Here is a 23,747-nt window from a genome sequence, read left to right as displayed (position 1 = left end):
ATCCCAGTGGAAACTGAAATTAAGAGCTGTATTGCCATGAGAACTGACAATTTTATTTAAGTTAAAAAAAAACCTCCACAAAATATTTACATCATTTCAAAACTTCTGAGGCAGCTGGATCACAGGTGAAGCTTTGCCACCTTGTATGTGATTACAGGTATGTATCAAACCACCTGAGTTCAAGCTTGTTGAACCTGAGATGTGACTGCAATATTCTAAGAGATGCTGAGTAGTCTTCCTGATCCAAAGCTGATACCTCCTTTCTCTTTATAGCAAGATATTCTAAAAGCCTACACACTTTTCCTCAAGCATATCCAGGTTACATTCCCTGAAAGAATTAGCCCTGTACCTACTCTTGTGCTTTTTCTTTAGGAGTTTCTCATTCAATTTTATTTTTCAAGCAAGCAGAGGTTTATAGCAATTGATACTGAAGCATCTTTACTTTAGTCTTCTGGGGCAAAACACCCCTGGCTGCTTTAGGGTTGGTTCCTCTTGCTGCCAGCTTCCCTCTAAAATACAACCGATTTTTCCCTCCTCAACCCCTTGGTGATCTGTGCTGATCCACCAGCCATTCTCCGGCCTGAAGCCTTCCTGGGAACACCCCCCAGCATGGCTCAGCTGCAGCACTGGGAAGACAATAGCAAGCAAAATGCTACAGCTGATTAGAAAAAAGAAAAATACTGAGAGGGCACAGTCTGTTCCTTAAAGGGAGGAAAACAACCACAAAAAACACACAACAGAAAAAAATTTGTAAAATGGGAGCATGCAGGCACTACTCCTTACAGGCACTGGCAGAGCTGGCACATAGCTCGCACTACTTTCATTGCTATGCTAGTCTACAGAAGCCTATCTACGAAGCTCTGCCTTCCCTTTCACAGCTGTATCTCAGAAGTTAAAAGCAGAAAAAAGTGATTTGCATACATTGAGAAAAGTAAAAAAAAAAAAAAAGTCTCCAGGATTTCACATTCTCCAGAGGGAGGGCTGGAGGGCTCACCCATGCAGCTGGAGGGAGAGAAACAGAACCAGTGTTAGCAGCAGCAGAGCTGTCCCCGTGCCTGCCCACCCCCTGCCCCAGGAGCACAAACAATGGCAGCAGCCACTGCACGTCCCCAGCGCCACCGACTGTGCTGTGACTGCCACCTGCTGTGCTGCACATCTGCCATCTCCCCTCAGCACCCCCTCTTTCTGTCCCCGGGGGAACAGCTCTATCCCCCCCCTAATGCTACGACACAGGTGGGCAGCCAGCCAGCAGCCCTTTGCCCACCCTCCCTGCACCTTGCAGCAGTGCTGCATGCAGCAAAGCGCCTGTGTCTCTCACACTAGGGACCGGTTTCCGTGCTAAGCTGGGCTTAGTCATGCTGCCCAGTGACATGGTGCCTTGCTGCCCAGCAAGGAACAGGGGTGCTGTGCAAGGTGGCTGCCTCAGCTGGTGACACAGGGCAAGATGGGCTCCTCTGCAGGTTGTTGCCGATGGCAAGGCTGCAGCACAGGGGTGTCCCACAGACTGGCAGCACCCCACAGCTGGGCTGCCACTTGTTCCACAGGGCAGCAGGATCACATCCCTGACCGCTCTCAAATCTCATTCCTAATAAGTACTTAGTCTTAGCATACATGTGCTTGTGTCTGTGTGTGCACACACCCACAGAGGGGATTTCTTCCTCACCCCTCCCCTGACAGGTTAGTTCCTGCGGCCAAAGGCCCCAGCCTCTCCCCAGCTTGACTGCTGGCTGTTTAGTCTCCCCACCTCTGCTCCAGCTCCAACAGAGAACAAGAACAGAGCTGCCATTTCCTATCTGACTATTTCTCATTCTGTGATTCTCATAGCTCCTCTGCTGGTGCCATTTCTCAGGGGCAATTCCTTTCTTCGTCCAGTTCTGCCAAGCTCTGAGGAGCCTAGGCAGACAAAAGCAGACACCTCAGGCCCAAGACATCTGGGAAATACAGCCAGAGTTCAGGTCAGGCTTTTCTTCTCCAAGGGCATGATTAACCCTAGTCTTACCAGCACAGCTCTCCAAAAAGACTGCAGGGCGGAGAGGAGCAATCACTTCTTTCTCTGCCCTACAGAATAATGCGCTCTGTTCACTGGCTTCTGTGAGAGTAGGGCAAGCAGAAGCTGTCACATCTCCCCCTCAAGCCTCCCTCTCTCAGCACATCAAGCTTCAGAACTCCACAGGGACTGGCATTCCCTTCTGGTCAAACCTCCAGAGCACTACAGGGAAACCAGCAGCCACAGGCAGCTCAGAGCTAGGCCACCCCTCCAGGAATAACTTCGGCCAGCTAAGAGCCTGGCTATGACTTGTACCAAGCTGTTTGACAGCACTCACCATTCTGACAATGTAGTTGTGGAGCTGCTGGTTGATGTAGTTCACAGTGGTCCTGAAGACACGTGGTAGAAGGGAAGGCATTGTATTCAGAATTTTTTTAGTTAAGACCATTGCTAGCACCAATGTAGCCTTCTCCTGTTCCATGTCTGGGGGGATGGCACGCACAAGCCCTTCCACTGCCTCTGACATGCGCCGGGTTATCTCCTGTACGGAAGACAAACAAATATCTCAGTGCAACAAAAAAGGGTCTCAATAGAGCCTGCCAGCGCTCTGTGGGTAGCAGACATGCTTGTTCAAACACCTCACAGAATGCTGCTCCTCTTCCTTCCTGGCACAGCAGCCTGCCTGTTACACACCCTGGATGGCAATAAAGATGGCTGTTCTCTGAGCTCAGCTGCTCACCCAAGACAAGAGAGGGAGACAATACATACCCCTGGAAAATTTAGGTAGCACCTTACACACTCAGGGTACAACAGTCCCCGTCCTCCCCAGAGTTTGCACCTAGCCTGCTAAGTCCTGAAATGGCACAGGAACCCTGGGTCTCCCAGAAAAGGGCAAGCCACCTTAAACACAGTGAAGATCAGGGGTGCAAGCTTCAGTGGGAACTGGCAAAAAGGCAAAGTGAGTTTCAGAGAAAAGCCTTCAGATGGGCAGAAGCTAAAGAAGGTGTCCAAGCGTGGAATAAACACTGCCTTGCTCCCAAGATCAGTAGAAGATCAGTTTCCCAAGAGGGACAGTGTGCATACACACACACACAAAGGTACACTACTAATGTGAAAAGCAAGGTCCCGTTGGTCAGAAGTTAGGTTTGTCTCAGCCTTATTGAAGGTTGAAAGGTTAGGCAGTAAATTTGAAGGCCTGAAACTTAACTGGGAGGAGAACAAGACAGCAGGAGCAGGGAATGGTCAGACTGGAATCAGTCTGTGCAGATGACAAAGCTTAGTAGACAAAACCCACACCACAAAAAGTCATTAAATCCAGCCTTTTCAGCAAGAAACTGGACCCTCAGTTCAAAGACAGCATTAGCTTGTAGAGCATTGGAAACTTCATCACAAGCAGAGAAATCAAGAAAGAAAGCCACAGTTATCCTGAAGATGCTAAAAAGGCTCTGTGGAAGCAAACTGTGGCTCTTGATCCAGGTGTGGATCCAAGCCTTAAAAAGAAAACAGAGGGATGTCTAATGCAAGGGACTTTAAATTCTACTTCCTTGCAAAGTAATGAGACACATAAGGTACTGGGCCAGGGACTACATCACATTATTGGTGGGAGAGTGACTGCATCAAAGAAGTGGAGATGCCACCTAGAGCGACTTTCAACAGGTCAACCATCCAGACCAAAACACACCGATACTCCCAACACCAACAGGCTACCAGCTGAACAGTTATGGCACTAGAAAAGGGTCTCACTTCTTGCTGTCTCTTCAGTGTTCAGTAACAAGTGCAAGTCAAGCTTGTGGCACTAGCACTGCTCAATTTTTACCCTCATGATGAGCAGCAGACATACGGAACTCAGCACTGAAGTCCAAAGATCTTAAGGACAAATACTAAGCCTTAACCAGACAGTTGATTTTCAAAGGTAAGCCATTGGGCTAACAAAAAGAGGACAAAGTGCCTCTGAAAGTCAGTCCATCTCCACAGCTACCTCAATTTCACAATCTGCAGAAAGGAGATGAGCCCAAGGAACCCAATTTGCAGAGCAATGGCTGCCACAGAATACAGCATCACCTCTCATAACTCTTTGAAGGTAAGTGTTAGGGCTGAGTTTTAAGATTGTAATAATTAATGCATCAAACTAGCAAAGATACAGATATTGCAAGCCTGCTGCTTCCAAGCCACAGCAGGAAGGATACCCAACATTTAAAAGGGGAACAGCTAGTCAGGTTGCTTTTCACTCACCTCTCCAGGCAGATTCTCATTCAGAAACTGCTGTACTAGATCATTTACTAGTCTTGTTTTGATTTCTTTATCAAACCGGTCTCCAATCTCAGCGAGCTGAGCAGCAATGAGCCGGACAACTTCTTCATCTACCTGAGGTTCAAACACTGCCAACACACACAGGAGGATTTAATTCGCAGGTTGTAGTCAGTTCAGTGCAGGTAAGGTGACCCAGAGCATTCTGCCCATCTCTATTACCAGCCTCCTCCCTACTCCACCCCCAATCATAGTGCATTAGTGACAGCTTTATGCACTGAAACTCTCTTTTGTGCACTTAACTCATTTACCAGACAGTGTGCAAACAGGTTTTTATCTGTAGTTTACCTAAACTGCAGCCTCACCCTGTCCAAAAAATACTACAGGGGAGGTCAGAACATCTGCAATCAAAATTCGTACAGGATAGCTACAGCCACCACCCTGCCTTGAGAGGAGAAGTGAGAGTGCACATGATTTTTTTTTTGACAATTGTCAGGACTGGTCTCTTAAGCAGAATCTAAAATAGAGCATCTCATTGAATCATAGAATAGTTTGGGCTAGAAGGGACTTTTAAAGGTCATCTAGTCCAACCCCCTGCCATGAGCAGGGACATCTTCAACTAGATCAGGTTGCTCAGAGCCTCATCCAACCTAACCTTGAATATCTCCAGGGATGGGGCATCTACCACCTCGCTGGGCAACCTGTACCAGGGTTTCATCACCCTCATTGTAAAAAATTTCTTCCTTATATCTAGTCTGAATCTATCATCCCTCAGTTTAAAAGCCATTACCTCTTGGTCCTATCTCCTTTTGGCAAAGCTTCCCAATATCACTCAGGCCACAAGACCTACACAGATTTGTATGAGGGAATGCTATTTACTGTAGTGGTTCCTCCTCACCCCACTTAGGGTTGATGTCAGTGTGCCAGCTGACACATCCTGGGCAAGGGGCAATGGCCATCCTGCAGATGGCTGGTGAAGCAGTAATGGTACCAGAGACCACTGGAGGAGGAACAGTTTCTATCACACTTGTAGAGCAGAAAGGGATTTGCTCAGTACCAGAACAAGAGTTGTTCCAAAATCCTAGCCCAAGTACTGGTGCTCCCCAAGGAACAGTGTGAGGCCTAACTTAACTGCTTAATGTCACACTCCTTGAGGACAGCAATCATTCATACCAGCTCTGTGGCCCTTGTGTGATTTACTGCAGACAAAATCCCAGGGTGAGGGGTGCTCTACAAATCCACGGGGAGATAAAGTGCTAAGCACTAGTTGTCTTATACTAAGAATTAAAATCCCAACCAGCACCACCACCAGCCATACTGCAAAGTTTCTCAATGGAGAAAACATTACTCCTCTGAAACAGACCAGCAGCAAAGACAGGAAAAGAAAAACACCACCTTCAGAGGGGCATGTAGGATGGAGAAAAGAGCACTCACCTGGCTCACCGTTCTGCAGCAAGTGGCCGCTCCTATTGCCATCAGTCTGAAGTTCCATGTCATCATCGTAGCAGTACTTGCCTTGCTGGACAGGCACAATTCCCTGGCTTTGCAGGGAATGCAGTTGCTCTCTGAACGTGCAGTCAGGGGATACGTCCAGGAAGCTGTACAGCAGCACACTCTCCATCTGGACAGATCCATTGACCTTAAACATAAGAAAAAAAAAAATCACATGAAGCCCATGCCTAGGACAAGTCCCACTCAAAAGGTCTACACATATGCTGCTTTCCAACCCTGAACACATTTTCATTCGGGCATCCTGAACAGCATTAGCCAGGGAATCCACAAGAATTCAGCAAATGCACAGTAACTCCCAATGTGTGTACACAAAGAACTGTCTGACAGTGAATGACAGATGGCTCTGTTCTTACAAACCAGTGGTGGAAACATCAGCTGACCTTCTGATCACCCTGATCAGAGCTCCTCTTTTCAAAGAGATGTGTATGCAGCACAAACCACCCAGTTCCCCCTATGCAGACATCTGGTTTTGGAAGGTTTTTACCCCTGTATTTGGGAACTGGGCATTCTACTTCCTGTGCATAACAAAGCCAGAAGCTCCCCCTTTAAATGTGATCAGAGCATAGCAGTAACAAGGTGGGAAACAGAGATAACAGCATAAGCCTGCAAAAAGCCCCAGGGTTCACGTTTCTTCACCCTCTTTGAAGGGATCTCAACTAGCTTAATGAAGCTGTTCAGCTCCCTCTAGAGTGCCAAGCATCTACTCACAAGATTAGTGGCAGTGAGATGGCAGATCATTGGTGCCTGGTGTCACCTATACTGGTAGATGGACTCCCAGTGAACAGGCACATGCCACCCCCACCGCTGCACACCCTGCCCCTTCAAGCACAGCAGCACAAAGCGCCCTAATTAGTTGGGTTGAGGAAGTCCATGAGGCAGGCAGATCGGTATGAGCAAGAGGTCCCACTGGAACATTGAGCCTCATAACCAACTAAGGCCTCTGTAGAAAACCAGGAGACTGTCCAATAATTTTAGTTAAGCAGCTAAGAGAGCAGGATGTTGTGCAAGCACAGAAATAAAAGTGAAAAAAAAATCCTTATTCTGGTTTGCAGACTGTCTGCCTATAAGATAAGAAAATGCTTAGACTTAACTGTAACCAGGGAGAAGAATCAAGGCTGAAGTAGCATGGTTTGTCTTGCCAACTGTGTTGGGAAATAAATATGCAGCCAGGATGAATCTGATAACTGAAAGGAAGTTTCAGGTACCTTTTGGTGAGTGGAACCTTGTAAGGTCACCTATACAGAATCATAGAATCATTTCTGTTGGAAGAGACCCTCAGGATCATCAAGTGCAACCATAACCTAAGTCTGGCACTAAACCATGTCCCCAAGAACCTCATCTATACATCTTTTAAACCTCTCCAGCGATGGTGACTCCACCACTTCCCTGGGCAGCCTGATCCAACACCTGATGACCCTTTCCATGAATAATGTTTTCCTAATATCCAATCTAAACCTCCCTGGCACAACTTGAGGCCATTTCCTCTTGTCCTATCACTTGTTACTTGGGAGAAGAGACCAAGAGACATAACCATATCAGTAATATGACACAGGACCCATATTGCCTAAACAACAGTAACAAAATTTGGGCAAATGCAGAAAAAGTAATTAAGGATGGGTTTTTTACTTGAGAGAAGACTGGGCAGAGAAAGCGAGAAACAAATACAACAAAAAGGAGAATTCAGAAATGGAAACAAATGGAAAATGAGGTATATGAACAAAGATCAACAGAAAGCACATCTTCCGTGACCTGAGCATGGATGTTTACAGACAGCAGTAGAGCTCACCTGGTGACCCAAGCTCACTGGGACACCAGTAGTGATCCCATCCAACAAAAACCCACTGGACTAGTCATCAGGTTTATATTCAAAAGGCATGTGGAGAGGCAAAACAAGGAGGGTTATAACTGTACCCTAACACTAGGTGGGGCAAGGAGGAAGAGAAACATTTCAATAGCGGTTCAATGTAATTAAATAAGATATAGGCATGATAAATAGTAGCTTAGTAGTTGTGATTAATGTTGCACAAAACAACGCAAAAAATTATCACAGTGGTGTGTCCATTAATTTATTAGTTTTAGTAGTTTGTAGTTTAATCAATAGAGATGGTAGCCTCTTAAATAGCTACATCTCCAGCCTGCAGTTTATAGAGAGTGTCACACTGCAAACAAAGTGGTTCCTTCTATTTTTTGTCTCTGTTCATAGTGGAGATGAGCAGCATCAGGGTCCCTGCAGGGACTCTGAGGAAGATAAGGAGGACACGAGTCAGCACTTTTTGAGGCTCATCCCCTCTGGGGTATCTAGGAACAAGAGCACAAAAGAACCACTGATCACTATGAACCACTGACTTCAGTCATGTTTGAAACTAACCTGTTCCATGATGGATTCAGAGACACAGCAGCTCTTGTCTCCCTCTGCTTCGCACCAGAAGTCCTTGCCCTGCAAAAGAGTGAGGGGAAAAAAAAAAAAAGGTGAAAGGAAAAAAACTTCCCATAAACCCACAACTTGCAGCAGTGCTCATGGGTCTGGCCACATTTCATAAAAAAATGATGCTTAGTGATGCTTATCCATGTTTCTGGAGAGTGCTGCTCATCCATCACACACTGGTTGTCATACAAAAAGGCTGAGAAAACCACAACTCTCCCAGCAAGAAGGGCCCTATTCATGTGAATGAGGGGCACGAAACTCCTCCCTTCCAGATATGTGGAAGACAGCAGAGCAACACAACCTACTAATGGGGCTTTAAAGCCAAGAGGTGGTGCTGGGGCACAGAGGGACAGTGCCATGGATAGTGCCAGAAGCTGGAATGGAAAGCAGTGTTATCACAGAGGAGTTCCTGAGCACATACTGAGGGCAGGTCAGCTGCTCAGATCTGCGCACACAGCAGCATTTTCTGCGGTGAAACACCCAGCTGACATTGCAACATATCTGCAGGACTTCCAAGTGCACCTCCCTCCTGCTTCCCCTATGCAGAGATACATGTGCGTACTCAGGCTTATTTCAGTACTTTGCCAACAAATATCTAGGGATGGAGAAGGCTGGAACAAGCAAAGACTTCTAGTTACATGAGCACGACTCCGCTAGACCTCCAGGGAGGCCTGATTGGAAGATGGGAGAGAACAGGACCCAGGTCATGAGCTCCTCTGCCCACAAGGTGCATGCTCAGGGCTGACAGCCCTCAGCCTGTCTTGCAGCTGGGCAGTGCCCAAGGGCTTTTCCCAGAGGTACACAAGGAGGGCAGAGTGTGGTGGAGAGGGTGGCCTCTCTCACCCACAAAGAAAGGGGAGCTGGTAGGCACACAGTGCTCCTTCCTCATCCAGCCAGATGGGTGGGTCAGACCAGCAGCCCAAATAGTCACATCCGGAAGTCCCAATGCAAGGGAGGTGTGAGAGCAGCACAGCAGGTGCCAATAACACACAGCTACAAGCAAATGCCAAGGCAGGGAAGACAGGAATCCTCTCTGTAAACCCTGCATCTGCTGCCTTAGATGGAACAGTGCCACAACTGCACACAGAAGTCTCTGGTGCAAGCTGGCTTCAACTTGTGATGAGCAGGGCCTGGCAGAAAGTGGGCACTACCTTCCCACCAAGGCAATAACCAGGCTGCTGCACCTACCTTCTGATCAAAACCAGGGTGAAAGCACCAAGGACCCCCAACAGATGGCCTGCTAACCAAAGACCTGGGCTAGTGGTGAATGATCTTGTTTCATAGTGACAACCCCTCACAACTGTGTTTTAAATAACTTAAACGTGCTGGTGGAAAAAAAAGGAGGAAGTGAAAGCAAAAATGAATTCAAACTCCAAAGGAAACCACAGTAATAATTTCCAGAGACTGTGAATTTCCCAACTTTTCAAGGCTCTTAGTCCCCATGACCAAAATACAATCTCAAATATGTCTAGAACACACAACAGCCCACAGACAGCCTGTTAACCATGAGCTCTTTTTTTTTTTTTCATTTAGTTGTTACATCAGACTAATACTTTCCTAGAACGCAGGCTTAGCGTTTGCTTGGCATTTTTCTCTGCTCCATTCAAATCCCTATTGCTGTTACTCACCTCTACCCTAAAGGGTGTGCTGGCTGAGGAGAATGTAGTCCTCTCTGTCCTCTTCTTTGGAACCTGATAGGGCTCTGGAACAGGTCAGGGTGACCCTTTCTCCTGGGCTTGACTTTGCTGAAGGAGAGAGAGATGCTAATTCAGGTTGGAGAATTTGCAACTGAGTCCATGAGATTAAGAGGAAAGTGGGAATTTAGTGTTACATCTGTGGCAGGACCTTGTCTTTGTGCAAACTCTTCAGGAGTTGTCCACATCAGCAGCATTTCTGTAGGCTAGGCAAAGCCTCAACTTGCACATATTGTTTTTATATCTAACATTTATTTTCAACTCAGAGTAATTCACCTCACAACCAAGGTTGTATCCTCTGATACCAACTCCTGCTGAGTTAAACGTCACTTCCTGAGCCACCATGGCTTAGACCACAAGAAGCCTGAAGTAGTATTGAGCTTCTGCTACCCATGTCCCATTTGCCTTGAAACTCACATTCATCACAGCAACCTTCTTGGGCTCTACCAGTATTGCCATCCCCACACAGCTCCAGCCTATGTCAAAAGCTTCACGTGGGACCCCAGCAGTACTCTACAGCTGTTCAGATTAACCCATGCTGGCTAATTTGGGCTGGTAATAGCCAGCTGACTTTGTAACACAAGCACAGGCTGAACAAATCTCCCTGTCTTTCAAGGTGCAAGAAGTTGCACCATCCTCCATTCATATCACACTACGTATACAGAGGGGCAGATGTTCTGCTGCAGTTCTGGCCAAAGTGTGACACAACACAAGCCAGAACAGCTGTGAGTTGCACACTGGCAGCCAGATGTGCTGGTGAAACTAGCTGGGTAGCACCGAAGAGACTTCTCACTCGCAAAAAACTTTACAGCAAAATCTGTTCCACTCAAACCCAGGCAAACTGCATTAGGATGACCTCCTTTTTCTCATTGATAAGAATTCCAGTGAATTTCTGCAGGGAAAGCTGAGCAGAGTCAGATGGCAATAAACACGCTAAATAAAACATCAGCCTGCAGATCAACCCAAGTAATCTTTCTTACAGCAAGAGGATGGAATAGAAGCCAAGGCATTTCCTTGGGGGTTTGCCACCTGCCACATCTTTCCAAGGAAAGCTCAGAATGTGGCTTTAAAACCCAGATTCCCTGCATTTTTTGTCACACTGTTCCACACTGCCAGGAAACTAATTTTGGTTCAGTCCAAACATTCATGAAAGAGGCAACCAAAAAGAAATGCGCTGTTGTCTTTTCCCACTCCCTGCTTTCAAAGAAGAGGCACAGACCAGTCCAGGAAAGAAAAGCAGTACACTGCTCCATTCCCAAAACAGAAAATACAAGTAAAATAAAAAGATCCATCTCTATTCTGGGCACGCCCATACAGCTAGACCCAGAAAGGCAGGGCATAGCAGCTTGGCACAAGGCTCTGCAAGTGCATCATCCACACTTGTTTACTATGTTGACTAGAAGCTGTAAGAGGAACTTGAGCCTGTGTGCATGTTCCTCACATTAACTCCTGGAAATGTGCAGGAAAGGTGCCTGCCTATAGCTCTACAGACCCACAAGCTGCATTTTGAAAGCACTTAAGCTTTTCAGAAAGAGGCAGAAGCTTACACACTGATTATGGCACAATGGTCCTCCCTGGGCACTGGGTGCCCTGCACAGGTAAAACACCTGGAACAAGCGTCTCAATGGAGACAGAAAGGGACTGAGCAGCCTCTGCCCTGCCAAGGTACCTGCTGCACCCACAGATGTTAATGCGTGGGCAGGAGGAAGAGATATACAATATATGGGGTTCTTGCCTTCCCCTTGGCATCAGCTCAGCTCCATGTCAAGTTAGACACTGCTCAGGGCAAGTCAATGCATATAGAGACATTAAAAAAAAAATCACCCCAACAGTTGCAAATTGCAAGTTTCTCCACTTCTGCACATGAACAGAGATAAGACAGATACAAAAACAAAACAAAAAACCCAGACACATAGAAAACCAAAAGAACCACCATGCTACAAAGTACTTATATGGTATTTAAAAAAAAAAAAAAAAAAATCAAGATAAGGAAGCTTGAAGATGATCATTTAATGAACTCTTCCCTGAATCAAAGAATCATCACCCAGGCAGTCAAAGTCCCTGAGGGGTTCCAGCCCTCAGCTAATAAAGTTCAACTTGGGTGGTCAAAAGCACACCTGAGAACAGGAAAAAAAGATTTATCTCATACCACAAAGTGGCTCCCTGCTACCACCATATAGAGCCAGTTTTCTTTCTTTTTTAGTTAACTAGTAATTCCAGAAACCTCAAGTTTTAGATAATTACTTTGAATCATTGCAAGGGGTTTGGATAATCACAAAGTTCCTCCTGTGAAGTCCAATTCATTAATGGAATCTCAAAAAAAACCAAAAGCACAAACCCCAAACAGTCAAATGTAATTATGCTGATGCCACCTGAAGTTTTTAATGATTAAGACTTCAGAATCCTGGAGTTTTAGATTCAGATTAAGACATTTTTTTGGTAGATAAAAGTTACCTTATATTTGGTGAAAAGAATCTTTAGTTGGAAAAATTAGAAAATATGGAGATAAAGGCTACAAACACCACCTGGATTCAGATTAAAACTAAGTCATTTGCTAAGGCTGCTTTAGGGCTGCTGAAAGTCTTCAAATGAATTTTACAGAATATGATTTTTTTTTTAAATTAAATTTTAATACTTTATTCCTTTTCACACTTTCTATTCACTCATTAGGCAAGCAAGCTTCATTTGTTAACAACAGCCTTTCAGAAACTGCTAGATGAGATACCTTGAAGTGTTCAACGGGCAAGACTACAACCAGGTTTTTGGATCAGTTCTTTCCACCTTCCTTAGAAAAAGAAAATGGAGCAGGTATTTTAAATACAAGTTTAGGATCTTTAAATCAGCTCCAAAGAGTCAATGTGGGGCATGTCCATTCCAACTCAACATTGCATTAGGATGCAGGACTGTTAAGTAAATATAATTACAGACAGAGGAGCACATTCGCCAGACGCTTATCAGCGCAGAACAACAGACAGACCTCATTCCACTCCCACGCATGCCGGTTTCTACAATACAGAATTCTGTGGACGCTTCCCCCAAAGAAAGTCTCCAAAGCTTCCCTGGAGGAAATCACAACTCTTTAGACAGGACTGTGTACATCCCAAGGGATGGTACATACTGCCCTCCTCCAGCAACACAGGTCCTTCAGGTCTGCTGTCCCATCTTCTGTTTCTCCCTCTCATCCCCAAGTTGTATTAGTCTTTAAATCTTACAAGGAACTCAGCAGAGCAGCTGTTCCCAGCTGTGGCCCACCAATGAGGGGTGGCAACACTATAGCCAACAGTAGGCAAGGCTGGAATCTCCTCTCTGACCCCAGGTTTTAAGGAGTGACGGCACCACAAGTTTGTAGGGTGGAAAAGAGGGAGCAGCAGGACCCACAAGGCAATTTACACACCATGGCTCTTCTTCCACCTGCATCTCCTCCTGTATCACTAAACTACCTCTTGCAGTTCTGGGAGGGTTAAGCCAAGGGAAAAGTATCATCCACTGTATAGCATCCTCCTCCCACAGCCCTTGCTGGTGGTGCCATGCCATCTCAGGAAAAAGAGTCAATACTGGCCACAGTTGTGCCAGAGAGAGACCAAAGTAGGTCCTCCCTGCCATACTATTGCCACATAGTACATATTTGAAGAGCAAACACTGCAAGCACACATTTTATCTTCCCAGGTGGGGAGCTACACATAGAAACAGTACAGCTGCAAAGCAGGTTTCACCTACTCTAAAACCAGCGCGGGGTTCTGCTGTACCTCCAGGCACTCCAAGCATGTCACCAGCAGCACCGCACATGGGAGCAAGAGTCAGCCGGTTGCATATTGTTATCTGTTAGAGCAAGGGCGTCCAACTCATTTTCACTAGGGGCCACATCTGGAGTGTAGTAGCCCCCAGTAGTACTCAGTAGGAGTAATCACATTTATACAGCCTTAAAATTACATTCGCCCTTTGAAGTCAACCGCAAGGCTGATGTGGCCCCCGGTGAAAATGAGTTTAACACCCCTGTGTTAAAGGGAACTCTTGATACCTTTTAAGCCTGCCATAAACAGGACTAAGTCCCAGAATCCCTACAGCAACAGTGCTAAAACACCCTATGAATCAGCTTTCGTCCCTTCTTCACGCTTCCATTACATCTTCAAGGCAGCTCAGAAAATAACCCACCACACAAACACTTGTGCTTACTATTGCTTTCCCTCAGATCCTTCACCCCTCCTCACTGCCCAGCCTGTGAGTTGCTCTTCTCAGCTGTATCAGACAGTGTCTGGTTATGAAAACATGCTCCTTCCAGCAGCAAAGCCACAGGCCTGTAGAACTAACTCTAACAACTTGTCTAGATTCTGAGACATGTCCCCTACAAACACCTGGACAGACACACTATCACTCAATAGACCTGTTGTGTGTGTTGTCAAGATACTTATCTTTGAGTCTTGCATTTGAGTTAGGAGTGAATTAAAGTCTTCAAAGCAGAAACTGCAATAAAGCATCAGTCACTATCAAGAAAAACAACTTCCAACCTGTGTGCTGCTTTCTCTGCCTAGCAGCTAAAAGACAGAAACTATTTTTAGCAGTCAGGATGACATCATCTTTGGAAGAAATTAAACACTGCCTATTTGTTTTGGACTCAGCAGCTCTTACCTGTCTTGCAGGTAAACACTTCATTGTTGAGCTGCAGACCTCTTTAAAAAATAACACATCGTTCTACAGGTATGGAAACTGAGGCACTTAATGATGTGACCTGACATTTTAAATCTACTTGTCAAGTCATAATTATTTAATCTCACTGTCTTCCTGAAAACTTGCCACAGGCACAACTGCTTTATATAACCAGCCATTACTGGAAAGTAAGGAAGAGAAACAGTGCCGCAGACTTACAAAGTTATTATTTGAGGATATTCTAAGCTGCGCCAGACTGCTGCCCATGGCACCTCACATCATGACAGTGTAAGCAAATCCCATATAGTACAGCCCAAAGTCCCTAAAAGAATCCCCATCACCCTGCCACACTCAATTTCTAGCCCATAAACCCAACAGGAAATAAACAGCCCAGCTAGCAGCAGATGCCAGAGCTTTTCTTCTTATTTCTCTAACTACAGAAGAAGCCTGACTACTCCCACAGCAGCTGCACATGCACTTCAGACTTTGGAAGGATAACACTGACAGGAAAAGGGAAGATAACTTGTTGATCTGCAACACAGTGCTGACATGAATAAATAGGAAGTTATCATAACCACAGAAAACTGTCCACGTCACTCTTCAGCATGCAAAGGGTATGCCAGCCTGTAACTGTGCTTAGAAGGCACCAAGACTTTCCTTCATCTAAGGCCCACTGTCCTCCTAAAGTAGGATTTGATTCCAGGCTTTGGAAAGAAAAGTAGAGTGATGGTGGAACAGAGACATTGCAATGCATTAGCCAGGTGAGTGACGGGCTAAACAAGCCCTTTTGTGCACCTATGGATTCATGTACATGCACTACCTTGAAAACAAGGCAATGGCTTGGGACCATCTGGGTAATACCAAAGCTATTGGCTTGGAGTTTCTTAGGACTTTCCCCCACCATAGGGAACACAGCTTCCAAACTACAGGCATTTTCCATGCATTTGTCTCCAAGGGAAGATACAACATCAACAGCCTCATTTTGCGAGTGGCAAAACTGACACAGCATGGGCAGAATACTTTGAGATGCCAGCAAGTCTGTGGCCCAGCACCAGACAGACCCCATCCCCCAGTCACTTCTGATTTATTTATTGCACTTTTAGGAAAGACATGCTGTTTGTCAGGAACCACTAAACTGCTTAAATCCACTTCTCCCTGCTACTCTCAGGCATGACTGCTGATTGCTTGAGGCTGTCAGCTTTTGTTTCTCTTCCTTTCAGCTTCAGACTGCATCCTCCTCTAAGATGTGAATAATGCCACTACCAATCACTCCAGCAATGACAGAATAGCAGTATGCTCATAACACATTTGATGCAAAAATACACTGAAACATGCTGAATTCTTGCTGCTCCTAACAGTTTCAGTGTATTATTTGTCTTCCAGTATTCAGTGGCACTGAAATTTTAAGTGGAACACAAAGACCCAACACCAATGGATGCTTGTTCAACTACCTCCTTAGCTGGGGCATTTTTACCTTTGCTTCTTTATGCTGCCTTAGTACAGAGTGAACATCTCAGCCTGGACACTAGGTACTCTCAACTGTGTGTTCTGACTTGGAAATACAGTGCACAGTTTGTTTGATGGGGGCTTTATTTTCCTTTTTGAAAGAAAAACTTGAATAGAGACAATTCCAAAAAGAAGGTTTCAATTAGCCTTTTTGTCAGATATATTTCAGCTTCCCAAGGTCTGTTGCTGTTTCACATTATTCTTCATGACGACATGAATTGCAGCAATCTTCTGGTCATCAGGGCAGTACTTTGACTTCTTAAGGAGAAAAACATCCAACTTCCTCATGAACCTTCATTTTAACTTGGCTCAAAATGCCCTCTTGCCCAGCCCCCATGCTGCACATCAATGAGTAAGAAGGAATACTGCCATATTACTAATTCTCTTTAAAAAAAAAAAAAGTAGGCAGGAACTTTTGATTACTGTGGTTTCTTTATCAGATCAGTGATGGAGGCAGCATGATAAAACCGTTCAGTGTTCTTTGGAAGTCAGCCTACAGATAGAGCTGGGCTGAAAATGAGTCAGCAGAAAGCCTGCAGCTCCAACCGCCCCAAAGCTTGGAGCTGGGATTTGGATTCAGCTGGCTAGAGCTGGGCCCAAATGCAATTTGCACATCTCCGTATTTTGGGCATGGCCACACCTATAAGGAAGGGGCAAGATTCAGATCTTGACTGCCACAATGTAGGTGGTTTTTTTGTATCTGGGACTGAGCTTAGTTTTTTCCCCTCTGGTGTTGGGCTACTCCAGTCAGGTAAGCCTGCCCTGCATTTCACCTCCTCATAAATGTTAAGAAAACGCTTCTACCTTTCCTAAGGACCTGGCAGGAGGAAGCAGAGCAAACCCCAATGAAAAGGCATTATCACCCTCGTTAAGATGCTGGTCTTTACCAGGTTAGCTTCATGTGCAGAAGTCCTACTATATCAGCCCAACAGCTGCAACACAACCCTGCAATAATGTCACTGGGTATATTCAAGTTGTTCTTACTGTTTCCCTCTTGGAAATGACTGGAAAACAGGAAAGACTACAGAACCACAGTTCCAGTCTTTTGGCATTACAAAGGAAGGACAGACCGAGAGCAGTAAGCTCCTCAGTAATGTTGATAAGTGGTAGGCACTGGAACAAACTCCAGCTGTGCAAGTGACAGTGTCAAGTCAGAGAAATATAAGACTTGCTTCCAGATTCAGAAGATGCCCGTGCTAGGGCACCAGCACTGGACACTTGTGTTCTGGCATGCTTTTACAGTTGAGGAGGACAGTCTCTCTTATCACATGGCAACAGTGCCTCTGACAGATGCAGGTGCCACTTGGACAGGCTCTGCCAAGAACTGCCAACCAAAAGACCTCCGAAATCAGGACTGGATACAATAACTGTTGTGTCACTTAGATGACAAGAGCATTCTCCTTATTTTAGTTTTAACACATGCACTGCTGTTATGTGCCAGCAGGAGCACAAATGATCCATCAGTCAAAATCAGGAATGCCACTTCATATTGCAACTTAGATGCATTTCACAGCTGATACCAAAAGTAAAGAGGAATGTAAACCTGTCTTTCCTTCGCTTGACTGGCAAGTTAGGCAAGCAAAGTAGGAAACAAAAAAATGTTTGTATGGACACAAGTGGCCACTAACAGTAGCACTCTTTGCCTTTGGTTACCTTCAGGCCATGTGACTAGACAAGAAATCCTCTTCCAGACTTGTAAGTACCAGGAATATCTGCACTGCTTTCCGGAAAGAAAAAAAGCAGAAGCTATAGAGATGCTCACAATGTGAAAGTTCAAATACAGGATCAGCATGGCTCATTTGAGAATACATGGCCAAAGAACCTTCATAGGAGAAACTGATCAAGGCTCCCTGCTTAGTTATAACAAGTATGGTGACACAACAGCCAGGATGGCACTCAAAGCTGCCAAGCAACAGCTGAGTGCACAGGACAATTAACTTTCAAGAGGATTTTTACAGCTGGTACTCCAATTTTAGTGGAGCCTGTTCACCTTATCATGCTCAGAACATTCACTATAAAGGAAAGAAAGCATTTAGGGAAGAAGGGGTACAAAGACAAATCTTCACAGCTGCCTGCTTACTTGCTTTGAAGGCACACACAACCCTGTCTCAATATTCAACAGCTTTTCCAGGACATGAAAATGAATTTTAAATGGGCTTCCTTACTCCCAAACATCAAGTGTATCGTAGCTATAAACATCTCTTATGTTCCTTACTTTTATGAAACAGCCACGTACCAGTACAGACAGCCAGGTAGACAACCCTCAGAAAGAAAGCCTAACACTGGTCCTTTGATTACACTGAATGTACTGGCCCTTAGGAGAATTCTCTCCCATAGTGTTGCAATTACAACCTCCTACTCCCGCCACAATAATTAAATTGATGAAGCCAATGGAAAAAAACCACACCAAACAAAAATCATTTTGAAAGATCCTAAGGCAGGAGCCCAGACGTCCTCAAGAACCTCAAAGAGGAAGCCGTGCATCAAACCAGACAGCCATACAGCAATTCATAGCCTTGATCAAAGCCTTTCGACAGCAGCACCTCAAACACTGTCAGCATTAAAAAAAAAAGCATCGTGTCTTTTAAACACCTTTAACATAACAATACACAGCTAAGAAAATATTCTTTTTCAAGGAAACACAGCAGGTGCCATCTGGAAACCATGACAGCAGAATTGCAGAACACTTGCCTCCCGGAGCACACGGTTCCTACTGCCCAGGCAAACCCATGCAGTTACACAAGAGAGATTCCTCAGCACACTGAATGCATCTGACATGCAATACTGCTCCAGGCTCTCTAGCTGTAGGCCCAAAAGCACAGTGAAAAAGTGTTGATTTTACCATGAGGAAACACATGACTCTGCATGAAATAATGCAAACTAGTTCACTTTCAGTTTTAACCTAAGAGGAAATACAAATTAATATTGACTCTGAGGAAGTGAATATAAAACCAAAATACAGCAACTAGCTGATCTAAGTGGATTTGGTTTGTATGGCTGTTAATGTAAGGGTGTAACGACAATTACACCAAACTACCAGGGGTTACACTGACCAAGGAACATATTTTCTCCTTTAAAGCAGATGAAAGAAATAGCCCAATACATTAGAGAGACCTGGGCATTGCCCATTCACCATAAACCACAGCAATAGCATACTAGAAACTGACCAAAGGTCACAGCATTTTATCAGGAAATATAGCAGGGTCACAGACACTTAAAAATTCAACACCCATGTGTGCAGTGACTGAGCACACTGTCCGATTCCCTTGCTCATACCTTCAGTGAAGCTGAATAAAAGCTCTGAGATTTTAAAGAAAAGTGGTGAGTAAAATACTGGGGTGGGAGGAGTTTAAAGCCACAACAACACTGTCCTCTCTGGTGACAAAAGAGCAGCATTCCGAGGATGTATTGAGGTGTACAGCCCTTTCTTTGCATTCACCAGCAAAGACAGTCCAACCAAAGCCCACCACGGCCAGGAAGCACTGTCACCTCCAAGCAGTGCCATACCACTGCAAAGAGATAGCAAAGCCAGCAGACAGGATCAAGAACAGAAGTTACTAAGTGCCCAAGGCAGTGCTAACAATGCTCTAAGACATGGTGCTACTGAAAGGGATGGGCCTGAAGGATTCTTAGAACAGATGTTGCGATGAAGGGTGCACAAGAGAAATCAACACTCCACTATGCTTTACACTTGAGCAATTGCTTCAAAAATCATACACAAAGCAACGCATGCCATCTCATCCAGGTATAAGGAGGTGCCTAATGCACACCACTGGTAACTGCAGAGGTTCCACTACAGAAGGTTCACTTCCAATATAGTTGAGATAACAGCAAGATGTCAGGACATCATTCACTACAGACATCTGGTACAAATCAAGGCAATCACAGAAACTTAACAGATTGCTTTCAACAGCAAAGAACAAGATTGGACACTGACTCACAACGTTTCTTTTTACATTTTACCCCTCCTTTCCCTATCCTTCTTCTCTGGTCTGGGTCAGGAAAAAAAATATATCAGATGTTTAAAATCTCTGGGGAAGGGACCTACCATACACATTCTGTAATCACTACTGATGAGTTTTAATTAAAACTCAACCCAGCTCCCTGCAACCCCCTCCAACCCCAAGATTAGCCACCCAAAACTAACAGGGGACCAGACTTAAAGTAGGAGTTTTGCACCTTTGGGCAAGCTGTGAGTTCAACTCCCTAATTAGAAATATTTGCATGTACTTGGCTTTGCACAGCACACAAGATATGAAGGTAATTCCAGCCTCAAACTTTGTAGTCTGACATAGACAAAAAGCTACAACATGCTAAGAGAAAAAAAAAAAATCAGAGGAAGGTACTTTGCAAAGAAATATCAGATTTGCTGGTAAATTCTGCTCTTTCATTAGCTGAGAAACTGCTAACTGGTGGAAATGAAACCTGCTAATCTGCACTTAATTTGCTTCAGCAGAGAAAACCATCTACGAGGCTGATTCCCCTACCCCCTACTGCTCATTAGTTCATATGCAGCAGCCGCTTTATCAAGGAGCCAACACCTCCCAGCTCTTCCTCCACAGTTACACCAGCAGGCTTTGCACTGGGCATATAAACTTGTTAACAGTTACTACATCCCTGCTCTTCATTCAATGGGCCACGAGGAAAGCAGTAACTTCTAAGCACCAGGCCACTCCAAGGAGATCTCCAAAGGTGGCAGTCACTAGATTTATCTGTCTGCCTGCAGATTAAATATTTTCATTCTATTACAGAAAAAAAATATGTTTGATCTGCCAGCTGCTCAGACTCCTGCTGAGTGTGGATGGCTCCTATCATCCTGCTACACAGGAAAAACACAATATACGGAAACAAAACGGCACAAAAATGACCCGGGGTGAGTGCTCAGTGAATACACACACCCTGCAGCCTGCCTTAATTATTTATCACAGCTCTTACTGTTTTGGGAGCTAATGGAAATCAAAAGCCACACTGACCACATTTACAATGCCCCCACAATATCCAAAGGTACAGTGTGGGGGTGGTGGGTGCAGGTACACCTATTTCCCAAGAGCAGAGACCCCAGGTTGGCACAGGCAGCACTGGTGGAATGCAGCACAGAGTTCTGCTGAGGGTGCATAGTGAGAACCCAGCTGAATGAGTGCCAACTGGCCTACTCTGGCTGTAAGAAATGGGGAGGGCAGGAACCCAACAAAGCCATTTAACCAAAAAAAGTCAGGCTGATTTTTTTCTTCCTAAATTCAGCAGATGTCACCAAAGGCAAAGAAGGAGCAGCCGAATAAGAAGGGGGAATTCTACACCAGCCTTTCTTAGTACAGGACAGCCTATCCAGAAGATCTACAATCAGCTGTTACACTCAGCACCTACACAAGTTTTTTGTCTCAGCTGATCCCTAATCCCTTCCAAATTATTACTTGTAACAAGCGACAAGAGCCCTAGAAGAGAAGGCAGGAAAATGGGAAGGGATAGGTTGCAGAAAATCAAACAAATAAAGTGCTAGAATGCTTCTTTTCATACAATGCATTTCCCCCACTGTTTTTGTATAACACCATTGGCACAGAAGAGATCACAAAGACTAGGTGCTGCAAAGCTTTACCCTAAGGAAGACTCTCAACAGTGTTAAGCTTGTTAGGGTAAAGAAGTTGCCAAGAGAGAAAACACACACAAAAAACCCCCCTTCTTTTTAATTAATACCTTTTCAGATGTTATTCTTCCACAGGCAGGTGAAAAAAAAAAAGAGTTTCAGTCTGATTAGTGACAAAACGTTAACAGCAGAACACCAGTCTTCCCCACAACTGGACTTTTGCAAAAAGTCCTTTACCAAAAAAAACCAAACCAAAACAAAAACCTTAAATATAATTTCCTGTTGGGGAACCACCTTGCTCATTCCTCCACCAAACTTTTTAACCATTCTGAAAGATAACGAACAAAGTATATCCTACAAAAAGATCTTGGCACAGATACCCCCAGGAAGCATCAAGAACCTCCAGCTTCTCCTGAAGTAAACATGGACTTTGTTGATTATGGTTTCAACGATTTAAGTAACTCTGAGGCCCTGTACCTTAATTTTTAATTAAAGCTATAAAGTGTTGTGATTAAAAAAAGACAAGAACCTCCTCAAACCCACCAGTTTCGAAACTGCTGTCAATCCAAGGTACAGAGACCATCACCCAACCACACGCATAGGAGAAACACCTTTCTAGGGAACAGGACCTGCTCACTCGCTTCCTTTCCACTTCACACACTACTCAGCATCCTGCTCCAGCCTTCGGTCACCCCTAACCGAACATTGTGTGTTGGGTCACAGGAATGCGAGCACTGCTCGCAGGGAACAAAGAGGCAGCCAAGGCACTCGCCACTTCGAACAGGCAGTCACAGACACCTACAGCTCTGTGGAAGGTACGGAGACTGGAGGAAAGCACACATTGAATCAGCCCATTTGTATCAATCACCAGGTTTTCTAATAAGTTAGATCACTATTATTAGAAATCCCTTCTTGCCTCACTGTCTTGCTGTAGTTGCCGCTCCCACATCCCTCTGTCGAGGGAAAGCTGAGGCACCCACGGGTCCCTCTGGAGCTGCTGCAACAGGATTAACTCCTTACTCACCCCTGCAGAGCAAACGTCCCTCCAGCCTGAAAACTTTCAGCACACACCAAGAGCGAGATGTTGGACTTTACCCACGACAAAGCCAAGAGAGAGGCTTTTTATGCTTTACGAGTGAAAATGAGGACGGTCTGCAACAGAAACAGAGGAAAGGGGGTAGAGAGTGCCTTGATTTCGGCGGGGGGAAGCAGAAAATCGGCCAGCAGGAGGCTCGGCCACAGCACGGGTGGGAAAGCGGGACGGCGACCGGAGGGAGCCCGCACCGAGACAGCGCTGGCCAAACACTGAGAGCGCAGGGAGCTAAATAAGAGAAGAAGAAGAAAAAATAGCCGAACCGCTCCAGAGCAAGGTCGGAGTCGGCAGGCGAAAAGGAAACGGAGGAACTGCAGGGAGGCAGGAGAGTCCGCGGGATCAGTAAGAGAAAGCTGAAGCCCCACGCAGCCCTCCGCGGGGTCACGGAGCGGTTACTTCAGCTAAGCAGACTGAAGGGCTGCGAGAAACAAGGCGGTAAGCCAGGCGCTGGGGCTCCCCGAGGCGGCTGTGCCGCCGGGCACAGGATCCCCCACCGCCCGGGAGCAGCGGGCCCGCCCCGCCGCGCCAGGCCCGACACCTGCCCGGCTCCCCACTACCGCCGGCACCGCTTCCCAGGGCGGGGGACGTACGGCATCCAGGTCTCGGGGGGGATCGGGGTGGGCCCAGACCGCCGCGGGACACCGCGATGCTCACTCCACCGGCTTCCCGCCCCGTCCTCCTCCAAGCTCGGGCGGGCGGGTGGCGGCGAGATCCCTCTTTTTACCTCACGGAGTGGAAAGGAAGCGGCCGCGAACGGCAGCGCTGGCCCCGCGGAGCCCACCCCGGAGCGCCGCGACCCCGCCGAGCCGCTCCCGGCGCCAGGCGGGCGATACTCACTCACTGAGCCGAGCGCGGGCCCCGGCAGCGCGGTGCGGCGGGATCGGCACCTCCGCGCTTCCTGCTCTGCCCCGGGTTTTGGGCATCGCCAAGCCCCGCCCCTGCCCCGGGGCGGGCGGGAAAGCGCGGCACGCACCGCCCGGCAGGCCAAGGGGCGGGGGTGGGTGCGGGGCAGCGGCCAACGGCCGCGCGGGCTAACGGGCGGGGTAACGGCCCGCTGA

General features: G+C 46.2%; 1 protein-coding gene across 1 annotated transcript; it reads right to left on the bottom strand.

Annotated features, from left to right (window-relative positions):
* Positions 1–77: 77 nt before the first annotated feature.
* BID (BH3 interacting domain death agonist) lies at positions 78–23,610 on the bottom strand. The gene is made up of 7 exons (XM_065651170.1): positions 23,527–23,610; positions 9,800–9,916; positions 8,115–8,183; positions 5,669–5,873; positions 4,220–4,365; positions 2,325–2,528; positions 78–1,002 (listed from the first exon to the last, which is right to left on the bottom strand). The coding sequence occupies exons 3-7, from the start codon at positions 8,121–8,123 to the stop codon at positions 991–993; spliced, it is 576 nt and encodes a 191-aa protein (XP_065507242.1). The 5' UTR covers positions 8,124–8,183; positions 9,800–9,916; positions 23,527–23,610; the 3' UTR covers positions 78–990.
* Positions 23,611–23,747: the final 137 nt, after the last annotated feature.

The sequence above is a fragment of the Caloenas nicobarica genome, chromosome 1 (assembly GCF_036013445.1).
Source record: "Caloenas nicobarica isolate bCalNic1 chromosome 1, bCalNic1.hap1, whole genome shotgun sequence".
Lineage (NCBI taxonomy): Eukaryota > Metazoa > Chordata > Aves > Columbiformes > Columbidae > Caloenas > Caloenas nicobarica.
This window is presented reverse-complemented; position numbering and strand designations above follow the sequence as displayed.

Excerpts from the sequence above, each read along its gene's own strand:
- BID (XM_065651170.1), bottom strand. Across the intron at positions 4,366-5,668 it reads GCTGCAGAACGGTGAGCCAG|TGTTTGAACCTCAGGTAGAT; the intron begins GTGAGTGCTCTT and ends GTGTGTTGGCAG. Across the intron at positions 2,529-4,219 it reads ATGAGAATCTGCCTGGAGAG|GAGATAACCCGGCGCATGTC; the intron begins GTGAGTGAAAAG and ends TCTTCCGTACAG.